The 15,193-nt window shown below is 36.0% G+C and overlaps 3 protein-coding genes across 9 annotated transcripts in view; all 3 read left to right on the forward strand.

Moving 5' to 3' along the window:
• Nucleotides 1-11,533, forward strand: part of LOC105178609 (Fanconi anemia group J protein) — a 14,511-nt gene extending 2,978 nt beyond the window's left edge. Inside the window, exons 8-29 of one of the 2 annotated variants that reach the window (XR_002288321.1) lie at nucleotides 369-430; nucleotides 499-572; nucleotides 659-729; nucleotides 1,568-1,655; nucleotides 1,771-1,843; nucleotides 1,937-2,032; nucleotides 3,044-3,140; nucleotides 3,548-3,641; nucleotides 3,728-3,811; nucleotides 3,896-4,052; nucleotides 4,213-4,409; nucleotides 6,175-6,219; nucleotides 6,462-6,490; nucleotides 6,570-6,691; nucleotides 7,828-7,875; nucleotides 8,476-8,600; nucleotides 8,683-9,002; nucleotides 9,286-10,207; nucleotides 10,301-10,378; nucleotides 10,672-10,791; nucleotides 10,867-10,990; nucleotides 11,140-11,533. Coding sequence is in view for 1 of the 2 variants with exons in the window: in XM_011102122.2 (XP_011100424.1) it covers nucleotides 369-430; nucleotides 499-572; nucleotides 659-729; nucleotides 1,568-1,655; nucleotides 1,771-1,843; nucleotides 1,937-2,032; nucleotides 3,044-3,140; nucleotides 3,548-3,641; nucleotides 3,728-3,811; nucleotides 3,896-4,052; nucleotides 4,213-4,409; nucleotides 6,175-6,219; nucleotides 6,462-6,490; nucleotides 6,570-6,691; nucleotides 7,828-7,875; nucleotides 8,476-8,600; nucleotides 8,683-9,002; nucleotides 9,286-10,207; nucleotides 10,301-10,378; nucleotides 10,672-10,791; nucleotides 10,867-10,890 (2,926 nt within the window). In the remaining variant the exon portion in view is untranslated. Of the gene's footprint in view, nucleotides 1-368; nucleotides 431-498; nucleotides 573-658; nucleotides 730-1,567; nucleotides 1,656-1,770; nucleotides 1,844-1,936; nucleotides 2,033-3,043; nucleotides 3,141-3,547; nucleotides 3,642-3,727; nucleotides 3,812-3,895; nucleotides 4,053-4,212; nucleotides 4,410-6,174; nucleotides 6,220-6,461; nucleotides 6,491-6,569; nucleotides 6,692-7,827; nucleotides 7,876-8,475; nucleotides 8,601-8,682; nucleotides 9,003-9,285; nucleotides 10,208-10,300; nucleotides 10,379-10,671; nucleotides 10,792-10,866 lie in introns of both variants that reach the window. The other variant, XM_011102122.2, reaches the window with a different exon arrangement.
• Nucleotides 12,770-15,193, forward strand: LOC110011267. Of its 6 annotated transcripts, none has more exons than XR_002286654.1 (4): nucleotides 12,770-13,339; nucleotides 13,659-13,740; nucleotides 13,924-14,765; nucleotides 15,131-15,193. XR_002286654.1 is itself a non-coding variant. In XM_020692139.1 (4 exons), the coding sequence occupies exons 1-4, from the start codon at nucleotides 13,102-13,104 to the stop codon at nucleotides 14,619-14,621; spliced, it is 405 nt and encodes a 134-aa protein (XP_020547798.1). In that variant the 5' UTR covers nucleotides 12,770-13,101; the 3' UTR covers nucleotides 14,622-15,173. The 6 variants fall into 6 exon arrangements, 3 of the variants coding, with proteins under 3 accessions (XP_020547798.1, XP_020547797.1, XP_020547796.1); XR_002286652.1 differs by having other exon boundaries at nucleotides 14,895-15,177; XR_002286653.1 differs by having other exon boundaries at nucleotides 14,990-15,177.
• Nucleotides 15,089-15,193, forward strand: part of LOC105178619 (putative pentatricopeptide repeat-containing protein At5g43820) — a gene marked incomplete at its 5' end in the record, with an annotated part of 1,785 nt that continues 1,680 nt past the window's right edge. The window contains 1 exon segment of the mRNA XM_020691753.1: nucleotides 15,089-15,193. Within this exon segment, the coding sequence (XP_020547412.1) occupies nucleotides 15,089-15,193 (105 nt within the window).

Consider the following 15,193-nt stretch of genomic DNA (forward strand, 5'->3'; position numbering starts at 1 on the left):
CCCCCCCCCCCCCCCCACACACACACACACTTGATTGATAAAATATTTTGGGCCAACAAACCTAGTCGTTCTTATGCTTCTTCATAGAGTACACGCCAATAGATATAGATTGTTAAAAAATCATCTTGGTGCCTGCAAAGCTGTTTGTCACATGTGTACAAATTGAAACGGTACTCAGAATGAACATATATTCTTTTTCAATTTAATTTTTACTGTATCATGATTCAACACAGTGAAGTTAAATTGAATTCTAAAACAGCAGTATTTGACAGTCTAAGTGAACATTTAGTATTTGGTGTATTTTGTAAGAGTCCACCACATGTAATTTTCTTCTACTCATCAACTCTTATTTTTTAAAACTGGTACAGTAATATAGAAGACATAGCTCGCGATGCTGGAAGTATCGATCTTGATGAAGAAGTTTTGCTCCGTAAGTGCAGACCTGTAATTTTATTTAGTATAACTGTGCAGTATGTGAGACTGTTTTGTGTTTTCAAGATTTGCAGACAGAACTCGGGCAGCTGAGCCTGAACGATAGCATGACTTACCAACCTTTATTTGAGATGACACAGGTTCTGATCTTATCTTATCTGGTGAGCTTTAGATTTATTTCCTGACTTTGTTTGCCAATGTTAAAATATCTCTTTTATCTGTGTAGGACATCTTGAGTTGGATTGGCCGGAGAAAGAATACCTTAGTAAAACGTGAATTTCGGAATTATTTCCGTTGGTTAGTCATTTATAAATATACTGCTCATTTTGTTTTGTTAGGGCTATAATTGCTGATTACCTTCTGCAGTATGTTAACTCAAAGATGCAAATATTGTGGATTAGCAGAACAGAAAATCTTGTCTTCTAGTTTTATTTGGATTATCTTGAATCTTGTATTCTGGCTCAAGGTTTTGAAACTAGACAATCTCAATAAACGATTTTAAAATTTTCAATAATATGACCTAATGCTCCCTGTTGGTCACTTTAATTTAGAGAAATTGTGGTCGGAACTTGAAGTATGATGATGTTGCAATGTGCTCTCCTGCCCTGAGCAAGAAGGTGTGAGTGTGGGTTGTTTGTCATCAATCTTCATCTTAGCATAACAGTATAGGACATTTGAAGAAAAGCCTCGTCTCTTGTTTGATATCAATTATCATGGGTATTTTTTTATTTGATTTTCAAGGGAAATGAATTTACAGTTTCTTTTATATCTAGTGTCTGAAAGTGTTAGAAATTTCAGATTGATTTATGTACTGTTTTTGCGCCTCAATGTTCCATAGTATAAGGATGCTCCTACATAAAGGTATTTCCGATGCTTATAAATATAAATACCATCTTAACTAAAAAGTTTAATCACCATTCCTTTTGACTTATTTACCCTGAACACTTATGACAAAGTTTACAAACCATAATCAAGTTAAATCCCATAATTTCTACCTTGCCAACCACATTGTAAAAAGGATCCCATATCAGAATTATCCTTTTTTGCTTCTTTTTTTCACATATTCTTTGCATGGAAAATTCCATACCTTTTCTAATTCTTTTCTTTCTCTTTTTATTTGTTATGACCAAGACAGTTGGACTGGAGATAAGGCTCTAAAGGAGCTAGAAGAGGCTAATATGTCACTCCAGAGTTTTCCAATATTGCAAGAATGTGCCAAAAAGGTAGTAAAAATAAGTAGGTCTAATTCCAATTAAATCTCCTACTGCTACTTTAATGAAATATACTTATTTTTTTGGCTACCTACTGTCATATTATGATGGTTGCTTCACTCTAAAGGCTATCAGAGCTGCTTCCGAAGCTGAGCCTGATATCGCTCACATAAGCGGAATAGCAGCAATTACACTGGAAGGTAATTGATCATTTGATCTCCACTTTCATATTTTGCACCTTGTCTGCTGCAGTGATATTCTACTATTGAATTTGCCCAATGATTATCATACAGGATTGTTCTCTTCACTCAATTACTTCTTTGCTGGTAATGGCGCTCATGCCTATGATTATCAACTAGCATTACAAAGATTTGTGAAGAAAGATGAAGGTTAGTGTATATGATCATTTTATTTCAATAACTTCTAAATGTTTAAGTTAATGTTTCACTTAGCTATTCATGATTTAAAAGAATAGTAAAAGCTGGAAATTGTGCCGTAAGTGGATAGTAAGGGTATGATGGCAAACTTAAGTGGAAAGGAGGTGACCATGTAAAATTCGTTGTATTGTAACACTTTGAAACTGAATGAAATTGATACTGAACTCCAATTCCGAAGCCACTTGAGTTCAACTAATGAAGGACATAGTCAAATGACAACCTTATTGTAAGAGTTTGAAGCAAATTATGATAAGTTCATTGCTAGAACTTCGAAGTTGTTCATTTTGGTTTATATGATTTCTTTATGTTGGTTTCATGCAATCATCAAAGATGTCGAGCTTCCTTTTTCGGTTGCCTGGGCTGTGGGGATCGGGTGGATGTAAGTACTCTCAAAGAATAAAGGAATAATATTTTAGTTGACATATATTCCAAATTTTAAAATAATATATTAAAACAGACAAAAGTGAAAAAAGTTATAGAATGTGTAGGGACAATGGCCACTTTTGCACTTCCAGAGCCCACTGCTGCGCCATGTATATTATTCTATTCTTGCTGTCCTAAAATTAGAGCTCTGATTGGCCGGCACTAAGTTTTTAGATGAGAGTTGAAATGTAAAAGTTCTGCAGCAAAGCATTACATTTTCTAAACAAAATCTCTGTTTTAAGAAATTGAGCGGCATTTCTGAACATCCCAAAATAGGAAATAGAAGTGATAAATTTGGGGGCGAGAGAGTAGTACATGTCTTTCAGTTTTATGGTTATGGGATGAAGGTGAGTTAATTCTTGAGGAGTTGCGGTTATTCCTGTAAAATAATATGTAAACATGACTTTTATAGTCACCTGGTTTCTACATATATACAGTTCAGAAAAGTAGGCTTGTCATTCCTTTGTTCCTTCAGTTTTTAATTTTCTGCTCAAGAAAATAGAAATGCTTACAGTGATTATTACATGGGAAAAACTGCAGGTGGTTGGACAACAACATTCAACTTGTGGTGCTTGAATCCAGCTGTTGTTTTCAAAAGCATTGCTGAATCTTCTCAATCTGTGATTCTAACTTCGGGGTAAATGTAGTTATGTACAGGTTATCTGTAGCAGAGGTTGTACATCTTTTTTATGGTTTCATGGATTCTCGAGCTTCTACTATTACCTTTGGATTTCTTCAATTTGGCATCTGTATTAGAGCTACAAACCGATCTTAGGATCAAAAGGATGGATACCTCTTTGAAATGTATTGTTTGCATTCTAGCCGGGTGCTGCTTCGAAGCCCTCCATACTTATATCATGCAGTATAATTTGAGGGGAGCATGATAAACTACCAAAATAGTTACTTCAGATTACATCTTTGCTAAAATCTTAAATACATGCCAATACATCTATATCCATTGTATCAATACATAAATGTGTAATATAGATTGCATGTTTAATCCATCCATTTTACCAACAATATTTTCTTTTCTTATCGTCACAGGACCCTATCACCATTAAATACTTTCTCGTCTGAACTTGGCATTCAGTTTGGCACTTGTCTCGAAGCTCCACATGTCATAGATGTTGATTCACAGGTAGAGAGCTTTGTGCTATGTGTTTGGGATTTTGGCTAAAATTCGATCCATTTGCCAATCTGATTGTTTTCTTGTATCTGCCATAGGTATGGGCAGCTGCAATTGCGAATGGTCCTGGTAACTATCCACTGAATGCAAGTTACAAAACTGCAGATGAATATGCTTTCCAGGTATTAGGCAACTTCTAACTATTAATAGAGTCGAAGGGAATTCCTTTCCCTAGTGCAAACGAAACTCTGCTGTGTTTTGTACAGGATGCAGTTGGGTTGTCTTTGGAGGAAATATGCAAAATTGTTCCTGGTGGATGCCTGGTTTTCTTTCCTAGCTACAAACTGCTAGATAAAGTAAGCACCAGGTGGCAAGAAACTGGTCAATGGTCTCGACTAAATGCTCAGAAATCGTTTTTTGTGGGTAAGGTTATTTATTTTCCTGCTTAGATACATGAGTTAAGAAGGATATACAAACACCTTTCATTTTGTAAATTTGCATGGATCTCTGCTTTCCTACACATTTTGATACCATTTTCACTGATCCTGAATGTTACTAATTGATTCTCGTTTTTCTCTATCAGAACCAAGAGGAAGCACCCAAGATTCTTTTGAGCGTGTTTTAAAGGGTTACTACAATTCAATTCGTCAGGGCAGAAGACAGGTTAGTGGAAGAAAGATACGGGGAAAAAAGTTAGGTCTTACGAATGGCAATATGGTGGAATCCCAAAAAGATTCTAAGAAGGATGGTGCTGCTTTTCTCGCAGTTTGTCGAGGCAAGGTATTCTGCTATTCTCTTATTTGATCTCTTCTAACATAATCTGCAGGTGTTAAATCATCAGGAAACTATTACTCCCAAATTTGTCACTCCCATTTCGTTCTTGAGATATCCCAGAACAAGATCCCATTTTCTAAATTGGTGATTTTACTCCACATCCCTCTAATATAAAGTAATAATGTGAGCACTAGCTCTCCTCCACTACTTTTGAGGGAGGTATGTAAAGCTACACTATATCTTTTCAAGTATTAACTAAGACATAGAGTGCCACGTTAAATTGAATATATGAAAATGGAACAGAAGAAGTACCAGGAAATTTGTTTGTGTTTGATTCTGAATTTTCTGCTTATCCTACCCCCTGGGATTTGCTATTATTTGGTGCAGATGGCCTCATACGGGTTTCAATTCAGTGTAATTTTTTAAAGCTGTTAGTTATCTTCTTTTCAAATATTAGCTGGGAGCCCCAGGGAGGGGGGTTTGTCCTTTTACCTGAATTGAATGAGGTTATAAGTTCTCGGCAAATTTTTTGATTCTTTAATATCATGATTAGTGTTTTTATCGGAACCCTTCAACAGCTTACAAGTTGTAAACAACTTATATATTTGAATGGAAATGTTCAACATTCCTTGTAAGGATTTGCAGGGATCATCTTACCTGTGTTACTTTATAATACCATAAAAATATGGTCACTGTTGCAGCGTTTTCTGTAGAAAACTTGTTATCTTATGCCTGCTTATCTGCTTAAAAAGTGATATGCTCCAATATGCCGTAGTATATTTGACATCTTCATAAGTGCGTTAAATTTTATCAACAATTATAAGGGCAAGTGCGACTCTAGTCTTATCAAAAGGTCTGTGTAACAATTTGTTCATCCAAAATCATTCTAGTATGCCTCTTCATATTCAGTGAGGTCCAGGTTTTTCATTCCAAGTTCCACCAAAAAGAGCCATCCCTTCAAGCGCCGTAAATGCCCTTCAAGACACCACATGGCGCATATGATACAAGTTCTCCTCCAAAGCATATTGTTTAGGGTTAGGGCTTCTTGTTATTTCCCAATTGACTTAACAACCAATGGTATTTTTGGCCACCTGTGGTTCAAGGGCTATTGAATGGTGATCTGGAGTCTTATATGAGAGTTGAAGAACTGTTTTTATATGCCAATGCATTTTGTTTTCTGATGTGCTGCTCCAGTTTTATACTTGAGACTGATGGTAAAAGATTGCTTGTCTCACTTATATTGGCAGAGATGATTTGCAAGGTAAATCATCGCAAAGAGGAAAAACATTCAACCATTGATGGAGGCCTGTAAGCATGTCTAATGAGGGCCGTATTCATTAATAGAGAAGTCTAGTTGAGTCATTCCATCCTTTATTTGCCTTATGTAGGTGGTCTATTACCATAGTTATTAGTACACCTTAAAACTTATATATTTTAGACTGAGTACTCCGTAGTAGCAGAGAGATAGATTTTCAACTCACATGGTAGAACTATTCATCACACACATATATAAATATAAATTTATACACACACATATACGAGTTTGCTTCTTCTTTATAGATAGGTAAACATATCTTATATAGCTAAAAATGTGGGATTACGCCAACGAACTCCAAATGTGGATTATTATTATCCTTGTTTCAGATTTACTACATATTACTGATTCCACTTTTTGAAAATTCTGTTCCAGAGACAGAGTTATACTCTAACCAACTTATCCACATCTCAACCTATCGAACTGAAATTCAGATTAAGATTTTAATGCTTGCAGGTATCTGAAGGGATGGATTTCTCAGATGACAATGCCAGGGCTGTCGTATCCTTTCCGTATTTTATTTGCGAGTTTGGATGATTATCTTGCTGAATCAACATTATCAATGACCTTATATCTGTTTGAAACTTAGCTGGTGATTTAGTAGTGAGTTTCATGTTGCATTCTTATGAACAGAGTCCTCACAATAGTCTGCATGACATTTAACCGGGCGAACTAGTGCATTTTGTGCCTGATTTAAATTTAGATGATCTGCTCTGTCAAACGTTATGCTTTAACTACCTCAGGTTATAGTTGGGATTCCCTTTCCAAACAGGTAAGAATATTATTATTTTTTATGCTTCTTTATAGATTAAACTTTGTTCATATGGTAATTCTGGATCATTGATTGGCAGTTATGACATTAGAGTTGCACAAAAGAAAAAGTTCAATGATACATACGAGTTGTCAAAAAACCTTTTAAGTGGGAATGAGTGGTACTGTCAGCAAGCCTTCAGGGCTCTAAACCAAGCTACAGGTAGTTTTTATAGCTTGTAATATAATATTATGAGTTTATAATTGCTTTCAGTGTGTTTTATGCTAAGTGTAGTTTTCAATGGTTCATTCTCTCCTTTATTATGTTTATTCCGAGTAATTAATTCTTCCACCGTTCCACCTGTTCAACTATGTTTTTTTTCAAGTCATCCCTACTGCTAAGATCTTAATGCCAGTTTTTGGGGGTCTTTGAGGTGAACCATGCTCTAAAGTTATATTGAAATGAATTTGAAATATGTTCCCATTATCAGCAAGGAAACCTTGGTAATGGAATATTGTAATTTCTGTAAACTGAAGTATGCTCATTGAGGTTGTTGATGGCTGTTTCTAGTAGTATTAACTGTTCATCATGTTTTAACATGTTTCTCAACAAGGCTTGTGGTCTATTTTCCTTATAGAAAGTTTTGCTTCCCACTTTTCATTGTCACCCGGATGCAAATACATTTACTTATCCATGAGATCAACCAATGTCGAGTAAAGTAAAAGGGGAACAGTTAAGTGTTTTTGCTTTCAGACTTGCCAACCTATCGATCTTCATTTCCCTTTCATTTCTTCTTTCTTTAACTTTGGAGTGATTGTTTCCATATTTCCTCCTAGATCGTCATCCTTTCCCCAGGCCTTTCCACTATGATACTTCCGCATGCAAGAACCTATCGATCTTCATTTCCCTTTCATTTCTTTTTTCTTCAACTTTGGAGTGATTGTTTCCATATTTCCTCCTAGATCGTCATCTTTTCCCCAGGCCTTTCCACTATGATACTTTTGCATGCAAGAACTTTTGGTACCTGGAGGTGCAAAACTTTAATGATTCTGTGTTATAATGTGGTCTGAATGCCATGTTGATATCAGTCTAATTAGCAATTATATATAGCATCCAGCAACAGGGTATGTGAGATATCCAAAACCACGCTGACATTGTATACAAGTGGTTCCAGGTTTATGAAGTAAATGATGAGTGCTCTAAACTACACTTTAATCCATTTATAGCTCAAATGAACTCAAGATCATTAATTCTGCTTTGCTAAGTTGCTTGACTTCTGAAAGTTTTTTGTGATGTTCAGCATGATAGTTATGGGTGTTTTTTCTTAAGCATGCTGACTTTTTCTTTACTTTTCGTAGGTCGTTGCATACGACACAGGTTTGACTATGGAGCTATCATCTTCTTAGGTACTTGTGATCCATCTTCCTCATCAGGATAAGTTGCACATTTGCTGTACTGCTTTTGTCTTCCGATTCTAAAGCAATAGTATTTAGGCCATCTGCTTGGACAGACACTTGAGCGGATTCGTTTATTGTTTTCCTTAAAACCTGTTTCTAAAGGAGGGTTGCTAGAGTTCGATTCCTGTATGTGTCTGCCCATTCAACTGATTTATATACAATTGATAAAAATATCAAATGATGGTTGAAGAGGAAATAGATAAACAATTCATTGGCTTCTAAATTTGGATTGAAGTTTCTCATCTAGATCACACCTTGTTCTGTGGCAAAGTTCTATCTTTCAATATCAGATTGAAGGATTTCTCTTATGTACTTTCTTTTACACTTGTTTACTTTTCTTTTTCAAAGTAGCAATTGATTGAATAAATTTGTCAGGTTTTAACAAATTAAATTATACTGTAAATTTTTTGTTGTCCAATTTCTGTAATTGTATGCTAAACCTTGAATATGTTCTTTAGAAAGTTTAAATAGACCTTGGTTAATGTTTCTTTTGGCTTTATATAGAGATGGTGAAGCTCATCTATAGAAAGTTGTTCATTTTTCGTGCAGATGAGCGGTTCCATAAAGATAGAAATAGAGCATACATATCAAAGTGGGTGCGCAATTCAATCAGACTGTACAGCTGTTTTGAGGAATCACTGGACAGCTTGAAGTCCTTTTTCAGAGATGTGAAAGTATTTTGATTGAGCCATATTTGAATATGTGATCTGTTGTGCAGACAACTATATTGGTGTCCCTAATTTTTCCTGAATGCAGGATCGTATTGGTATAGCTGCACAATCATCAGAAGATCTGGATGCAGACTGCTTGAACATCAAATCTGTAGATAAGAAAAATGATACGACGAAGAAAAATAGTAAAGTCACAAAATCTAGTCGTTGCCAACAAGAAGTAGGATCAAATGAGAATTTCATAGGTGAAGAATCTGCTCGGTTGACCCATCCTTCAGTCCCTGTTACAAAGTACAATACTCTGTCTACTCAAACAACTGAAGTTGTGATGCTAACGGATGATAAAGATGCTAGTGTTTGCACAGAGTACATCGACCTAGAGTGTGATTCTGAAAAGGAATTGAGGTATATTTTATAGGCTTTAAAATTTTCTTTGCTGCAAACCTCTCTTTGCAACTTGAAAGAGCTACTCTTAATTTTCTCAATTTTACTAGAGGATATGTTTATTTGAGCCAGATAGACATTTACTAGCTTCTCAGCCACAGCAATGACTCCTGTCTTCAGTTCTATAATTGTTTCAGTAGAAGTTGCTAATTTTCTAGTCATGTATGTGCTTTCTTACCTAAATGACTGTTTGCAGCTTCTTTTTTACACAGTCTTAGCTGTCGTAAATGTTCCTGACATGCAGGTGGTCTGCAACACCCTCAGTTGCATTTTCCTCAGTTGATCTTGAACTTACAATAGTTAAAGAAACGCCTGATGTGAGTTTCAGGAGTCCTAAGACTACTCCTAAGTTCTTTTCCAAGGATGATTACTCAAGTCCAAGTACAAACCATCGGTTCATTGCACTCCCTCAGCAATCTTCATTTCAACCAAGCTCTGTCCTAAATTTACATGCTGATTCTACTAACGTCATGTGTTCAACAGCAGTTGCCACTCCCAAGATGGAAATCACATCTGAAGAGACCAGCATAAAACCTGAAGCAGAATCACCCTGGAGTGTGAATTCTAGTGTTTGGAAAAGGAGAAAAGTCATAGATTTGTCATTAGTAGGCCCTCTCAATGAATTTAATGCTCCTCAAATTCCTGATAGGTTTAGTTTGACTAGTTCAGTAACAACTGCTGATCCAACACATAGAACTGAGGACATGAATCATTCGGAGAATGGGTGTTGCAGGACTAAATCCTTCCAATCGTCAGCGCCTAGTTGTTCTGATCAATCCCATGTGCCTTCTGGTCGTAATATGAACGAGAAACTACAAATATTCTGCTCACGCTGCAAGAATCCGTTGGGTCTTCCTGAAAATGATTTTTCTGTTATGTGTACAGTCATTTCAACATCTAAAGTTCATTTAATGTCTTTGAAAAAGAATACTTCAGAAACTGTTGCTTTAAGTACATCAACGGTGGACGTTTTGGTATGTGATACATCCTATCTCGATCAGCGTCTTGCAACAACTCGTGAAGGTGCTTCCGGACAGGGGATTTGGTGCAAGGAAGATGGGTGTGTATTTAACTCCATTTTCTGCCCCTTCTGTTTTGACCGTGAAAACTGTCTTGGTGTTCAGGTTGTCGCCACTGATGGTTTGAATGTCAAGTTCCAAAACAAGGTGAGAGCCCTCATTTATTGAGGAATAATTGCTTTCTGGCTTTAGCACTAATTGCAACTTTCACACCTTACATTTGTTTGGTTGTATTTGCAGATATTATTATATGTGGATCAATTGGAGGTTAAGAATTTTGAAGCAGAGACTAAAAATTTTAAAGGAGAAAAAGAAGAGGTATTTTCTTTTTCCTTTTTTTTTGTTTTTTGATAATTTTGCAGGGTGGAACCAAATGTTTGACTGAATCTGAGTCACAAAGCTACCCAAAACATATTTGAGCAAAGCCTGTCGGTGCACATACTATACAAATTATTCCTAGATATGGATATTACATTTTCTCCATGGCAGACTACCATTTCCATCTTTTTTGGTTTGGCACCAGAATTTCTTTCTCTCTTGATTAGATTCTTTCCTCTCAACCGAAGTTTAAAATATTTTTCTATAGTTACTCATGTTATTGCCAATTACAGGCTTTATCTTTACATAGTGACTCAAGCATTGCAAAAAATGTGGCTGTCTGCACCTTCGAGAAATTTGCATATGTTTCACCAGTTCAAGATTCAGGAGGCTGGCGGAACACAAAATCACGGGTAAGAAAGTAACTTGTGCTCCTCGTGCTGCCGCTTTACTCTTCCAGGAGTTTAAATTTCACGACAATCTTGCAGATGAGACTGCCAAAGAAGGCCTAGATTGCTTCTTCACAAACTGGATGCAGGAAACTAGCTGTGAATGCCACACAATATCTTATTTGCAGTCACACAAGATGTCTACTACTATGAGAAGCACTCAGTGAGTAGATTGTTGTTAAGTTATTGTGTGAATTGGATGAGAGTCTGCTCGTCAGCATCCTGCTAAGCTTTTGATATGTTGAGAATGTAAATAAGAATCAAACAGGCTATACCTCTGGTTCTCCAAGCTGATCTTTCTGTGGCAACCAGGTTTTGATGCATATTTGCTAACTATGCTTCCTGCCTGGAATGAGGTAAGTTTTGGTGGATAAGGAATTGGTCAGTCACATACCAGTTGATGCTCTTGATGGGAAAATTCTTATCTGCTTTAGATTTTTCATAGATTAAGTTATGCCATTCAGCAATGGAAACCCATTTTGTGGTGGAGAGACAAGAATCACCCACCTGTCTTTGTGTAAGAAAGTGTTTTCCAGAAGGAAGACTGACGGGACAAATATGATGGTTGAGATCTGGGGGTGTATGTAAATAGACGGTACTATCATTTTTTCCATTACATGTATGTATGATGCTAAGTCTTTTATTGGACAGAATATTCTCTTGTCTTGTGTGTCTATTACTGCAATAATTACGACAGGGACGCCCTCATCACCATTTCCAACATCACATCTATCACCCCATCATCAAGTAGTAAACTCTCAGCTTTGAGTCACATCCAAAACAATCTCAACACACAAACACAAAATACGCCCTTTCTGAAATGTGTACACGCTTTATGCTTTAACCAAAACTGTTCACCACTTGCAATCCTCAAACAAGTATATGTTATGAATAGGACCACTATACATCTTTAGCTTTTCACATTATCTTATTCATTTCATTATCCTTTTTTCTCAACCTAAATCTATTTCTTCCACAACACATTTTTCTCATAATTATCCATATTTTTACAACTAATGTTATTTAATAATATCAAAGTTAATTTGTTCAAGATTGACTTTTGCCTATTGTTATGGATTTGTGTTAAAATAAAAAATATATAAGTTTTTACTACCATTTCTTGTATAAGATTCAATTTGCATTTAATATTAATCTTATACAATTAAATAATTTTGCATGTCATTTTTTGAGTAAATTTTAATTATATTAAAATATTATGGGTTGTATCATAACCCTTTTATTTATTTATTTTCGCTGTTGTATTTTAAATTTGATGTATTTTTTAATAAAAGTACCATTCAACAATTGGGTGTAAAATACTGTTTCTCATAGTTATTAATAGGGATAACTATACTTTTCTCTTTTGAGATTTGGTATAATATACGTAATATTTTTTATAGTTTGAAATGTTACATTTAGTATCATTCAAGTTTTTTTTTTTAATTTAATAAATAAATCTATCAATTAGTCAAAACTCAAAGAATCTGCTAATAATAATAAAAAAAATTATATTTATTTCTAATTAAATTATTATTACAAATCAAATAAATATTTTTACGATCAAATTATTCTTATATATTTTTATAAATTAATGCAATAAGTTAGTTTTTTTTTATTAATATTAATAAATTTTCACGAAGAGGATCTATTTATCACATGAAAATAAATTTTGAAGGCACTAAAAATAACTTTTTCAATTATAAAGAATATAGGCATAATTACAGACAAACCTGCTTACGAAAAGACTAATTCTGCCGCCAACACTGCTCCTCCTCTCCTCCCCGTAAAAGACAGAAGTAGGCACTCCCTCGCCATCCGCCATTGCCGCCGCCGTCAGCAAAACCCAGATGCTCGAAGAGAGAGAGAGAGAGAGAGAGAGACAGAGTCCGTGGTGTCTGGGCAATGAGAGGAGAAGGTGGAAGAGGGGGGGGGGGGCACAGAGTCCGTGGTGTCTGGGCAATGAGAGGAGAAGGTGGAAGGGGGGGGGGGGTACGTATTTCACAGCCCAAATAAAGTTGTCACTGTAGAAATGAGATGAAATTCCTGTTCAACCTGGTGAGATGGATTGAGTGAGATTTTCTCACAAGCAGCCACGTTCAATTCAGTTAATCCCTAATTGCTGAGTTCATTCATCGACATAAACGACATCGCCATTCAACCGAGTCGCCTTCCTCCTTTTATGTTTCTGGCTCATTTGTATCATTAACCCTATAGTTGTAGGAACATAATACCGGTGGAGTTCCCTTATTGCTCTACGGCACTCAGCTGGCCTTCATGAATCGGCTGGAGTCGACGCTTGCCCCGTGGCAGAGGGATGGCCAGTGCCAAGGCCTGCTCGAGTCGCCTACTTACTTCCCGTCGCCACTTTGCTCCGTCCTTGCGTTGAACCAGAAACAGAAGTTGATGATTCTCCATGACAATTTAACGCATTCAAGCTCGAGGCCCAACCCTGACACTGACACGGACCCGATTAGTCATGGAGGTGGTTTCATTCCTGAGACTCAGCCATCAGGTATTTGAAATCAAGCGGGAAAAAAGAAAAAAGATCTAATGCAAGATGATTTTGATTAGATTCTATTTGTTAATGCGTTTATCATTTCTGGTATTGTACTTTGTTTATTGCTTCATTGCTTGATAGCTAAAGAAACGTTGTTAGCATAAGTGTGGATATTGTGCCATCCTCAAGCTTGGTCACTCGGAATTGATTCTGGCCTTAGAGGAAATGTTCATCTAATGGCATTTTATCTCCCGAGTTGGATTTGTACATTATATTTTCTCTTAAGAGAATTTTTTGTTTTCTTCTCTCATATCTTGTAATTTTCCTTCTTTAGGAAATCCAGTAACACCAACACCTGTCACAACTAATGCCAAAAGAGAGGAGACAAGATTGGCACCTACTAGCTTTTATGCCTTGTGAGATTCATTTACCCTGGCACTATATTTGTTTGACAATTTTTGGAGAACTGTTCCCATGGTTTGGACTTATCTTTTCGCTGGCAGTTTATCTTCACCAAGTTTTCATGCTCTTGGGGTGTCAAAAAGTTATCCTTATCAGTTTAGGAAGAACTGATTATTATAGTTAACTTCATTTATTAGGAGGACCCGTACACAAATCACGCAAATGATCCGGGAATACAAGAAAATTTCATACCGAGTCCCCACGGCAGTTTTGGTAGGTTTGCTCAATGTTCTTAACATTGTATCTTCAATCTTCATATCATGTGCATTTGTAATTCATGTTAATTTGAGTTTCCAGTGTCATGACCCTGATTTTTCATAATCATTGCACTCTTGATGTTCCATTCCAAATGTTACTTATGTGCCGGTCTAATATTCTTATGTCATATATCTTATGAGACACACTCATAAGAGTAGCAATCTGCAACCTGATATATGTTAGAATATTGTATTGTGTTCCATGTTTCTTCAGCAGTAAGAATTTGTTTATAGAATAATATATGTTACATTTCAAAATGTATTTGTGAAAGGAAAATCTTTTTGCTTTGTTGGTGTACTTGTAGTTGTAACTTAAGTCGCAGAACTTGTATCATGCAGACTAAATGCCAGTTCTGAAGTGTTGAATACAGATCATGTTTAGCAAGTGTGGATGTGCTTGTTAGCCAAAGTGCTCGAGTGACTAAGTAAAATATTTCAGTGGTTAATCTGTTTATTGCTTTCGAAATCTATATTAGTGACATTTTAATTTTTTGTATTTGATGGACAAATTACTTCACGCATCTTTTGTATCATTCAGTCACTTTTCTGTATGTTCTTTAAATTACAAGGGGAACTAGAAAAAGGCAAAGGAAAAAGAGTATAAACGAGAGGGATGCTCACTTGCAAGCCTAAGTTCGAGCTATTACTGTTGGATTTATGCTGGCATGAGATCCTTCTTTAAGGATATGCAGTTATGTGATGTTGGTGTCAGTCCAATTTGGGTGAGAATTTGACTTTGTAAATAGGTTCTTTTATTGTTCTGTTCGGTTGAAAGCCCTCTCCCCTCCCCAAATTAAATAACAGGAATATGTGAAATCAACTTACACGAAATTATGAATATTACCTTGCAGAGCTACTTATTGGCCTCGTATATAGGCTAGTGCTGAAAATTTAGGAATAGAAGTGGAAATTTCTAGTCATACGTAAAACTGAATTAAGATTTTAGGTAGGAGGCGAGACGTCCTGTGAACCCAAGAATGGTAGTTGAATCCGATCCTCTTCTGCATGGCCTGCTGTAGGAGTACAAAAAAGTTTGTTATAAAGTATATGCCACCCTTGTGGAAGAGTTTATTCCTTTCCTCTTCAGGGATCAAAGAAACAATTGTATTCAAATCCATACTTGCGTCGTGAAGATAAAGGTTATGAACAC

This window comes from Sesamum indicum, linkage group LG2, assembly GCF_000512975.1.
Source record: "Sesamum indicum cultivar Zhongzhi No. 13 linkage group LG2, S_indicum_v1.0, whole genome shotgun sequence".
NCBI lineage: Eukaryota > Viridiplantae > Streptophyta > Magnoliopsida > Lamiales > Pedaliaceae > Sesamum > Sesamum indicum.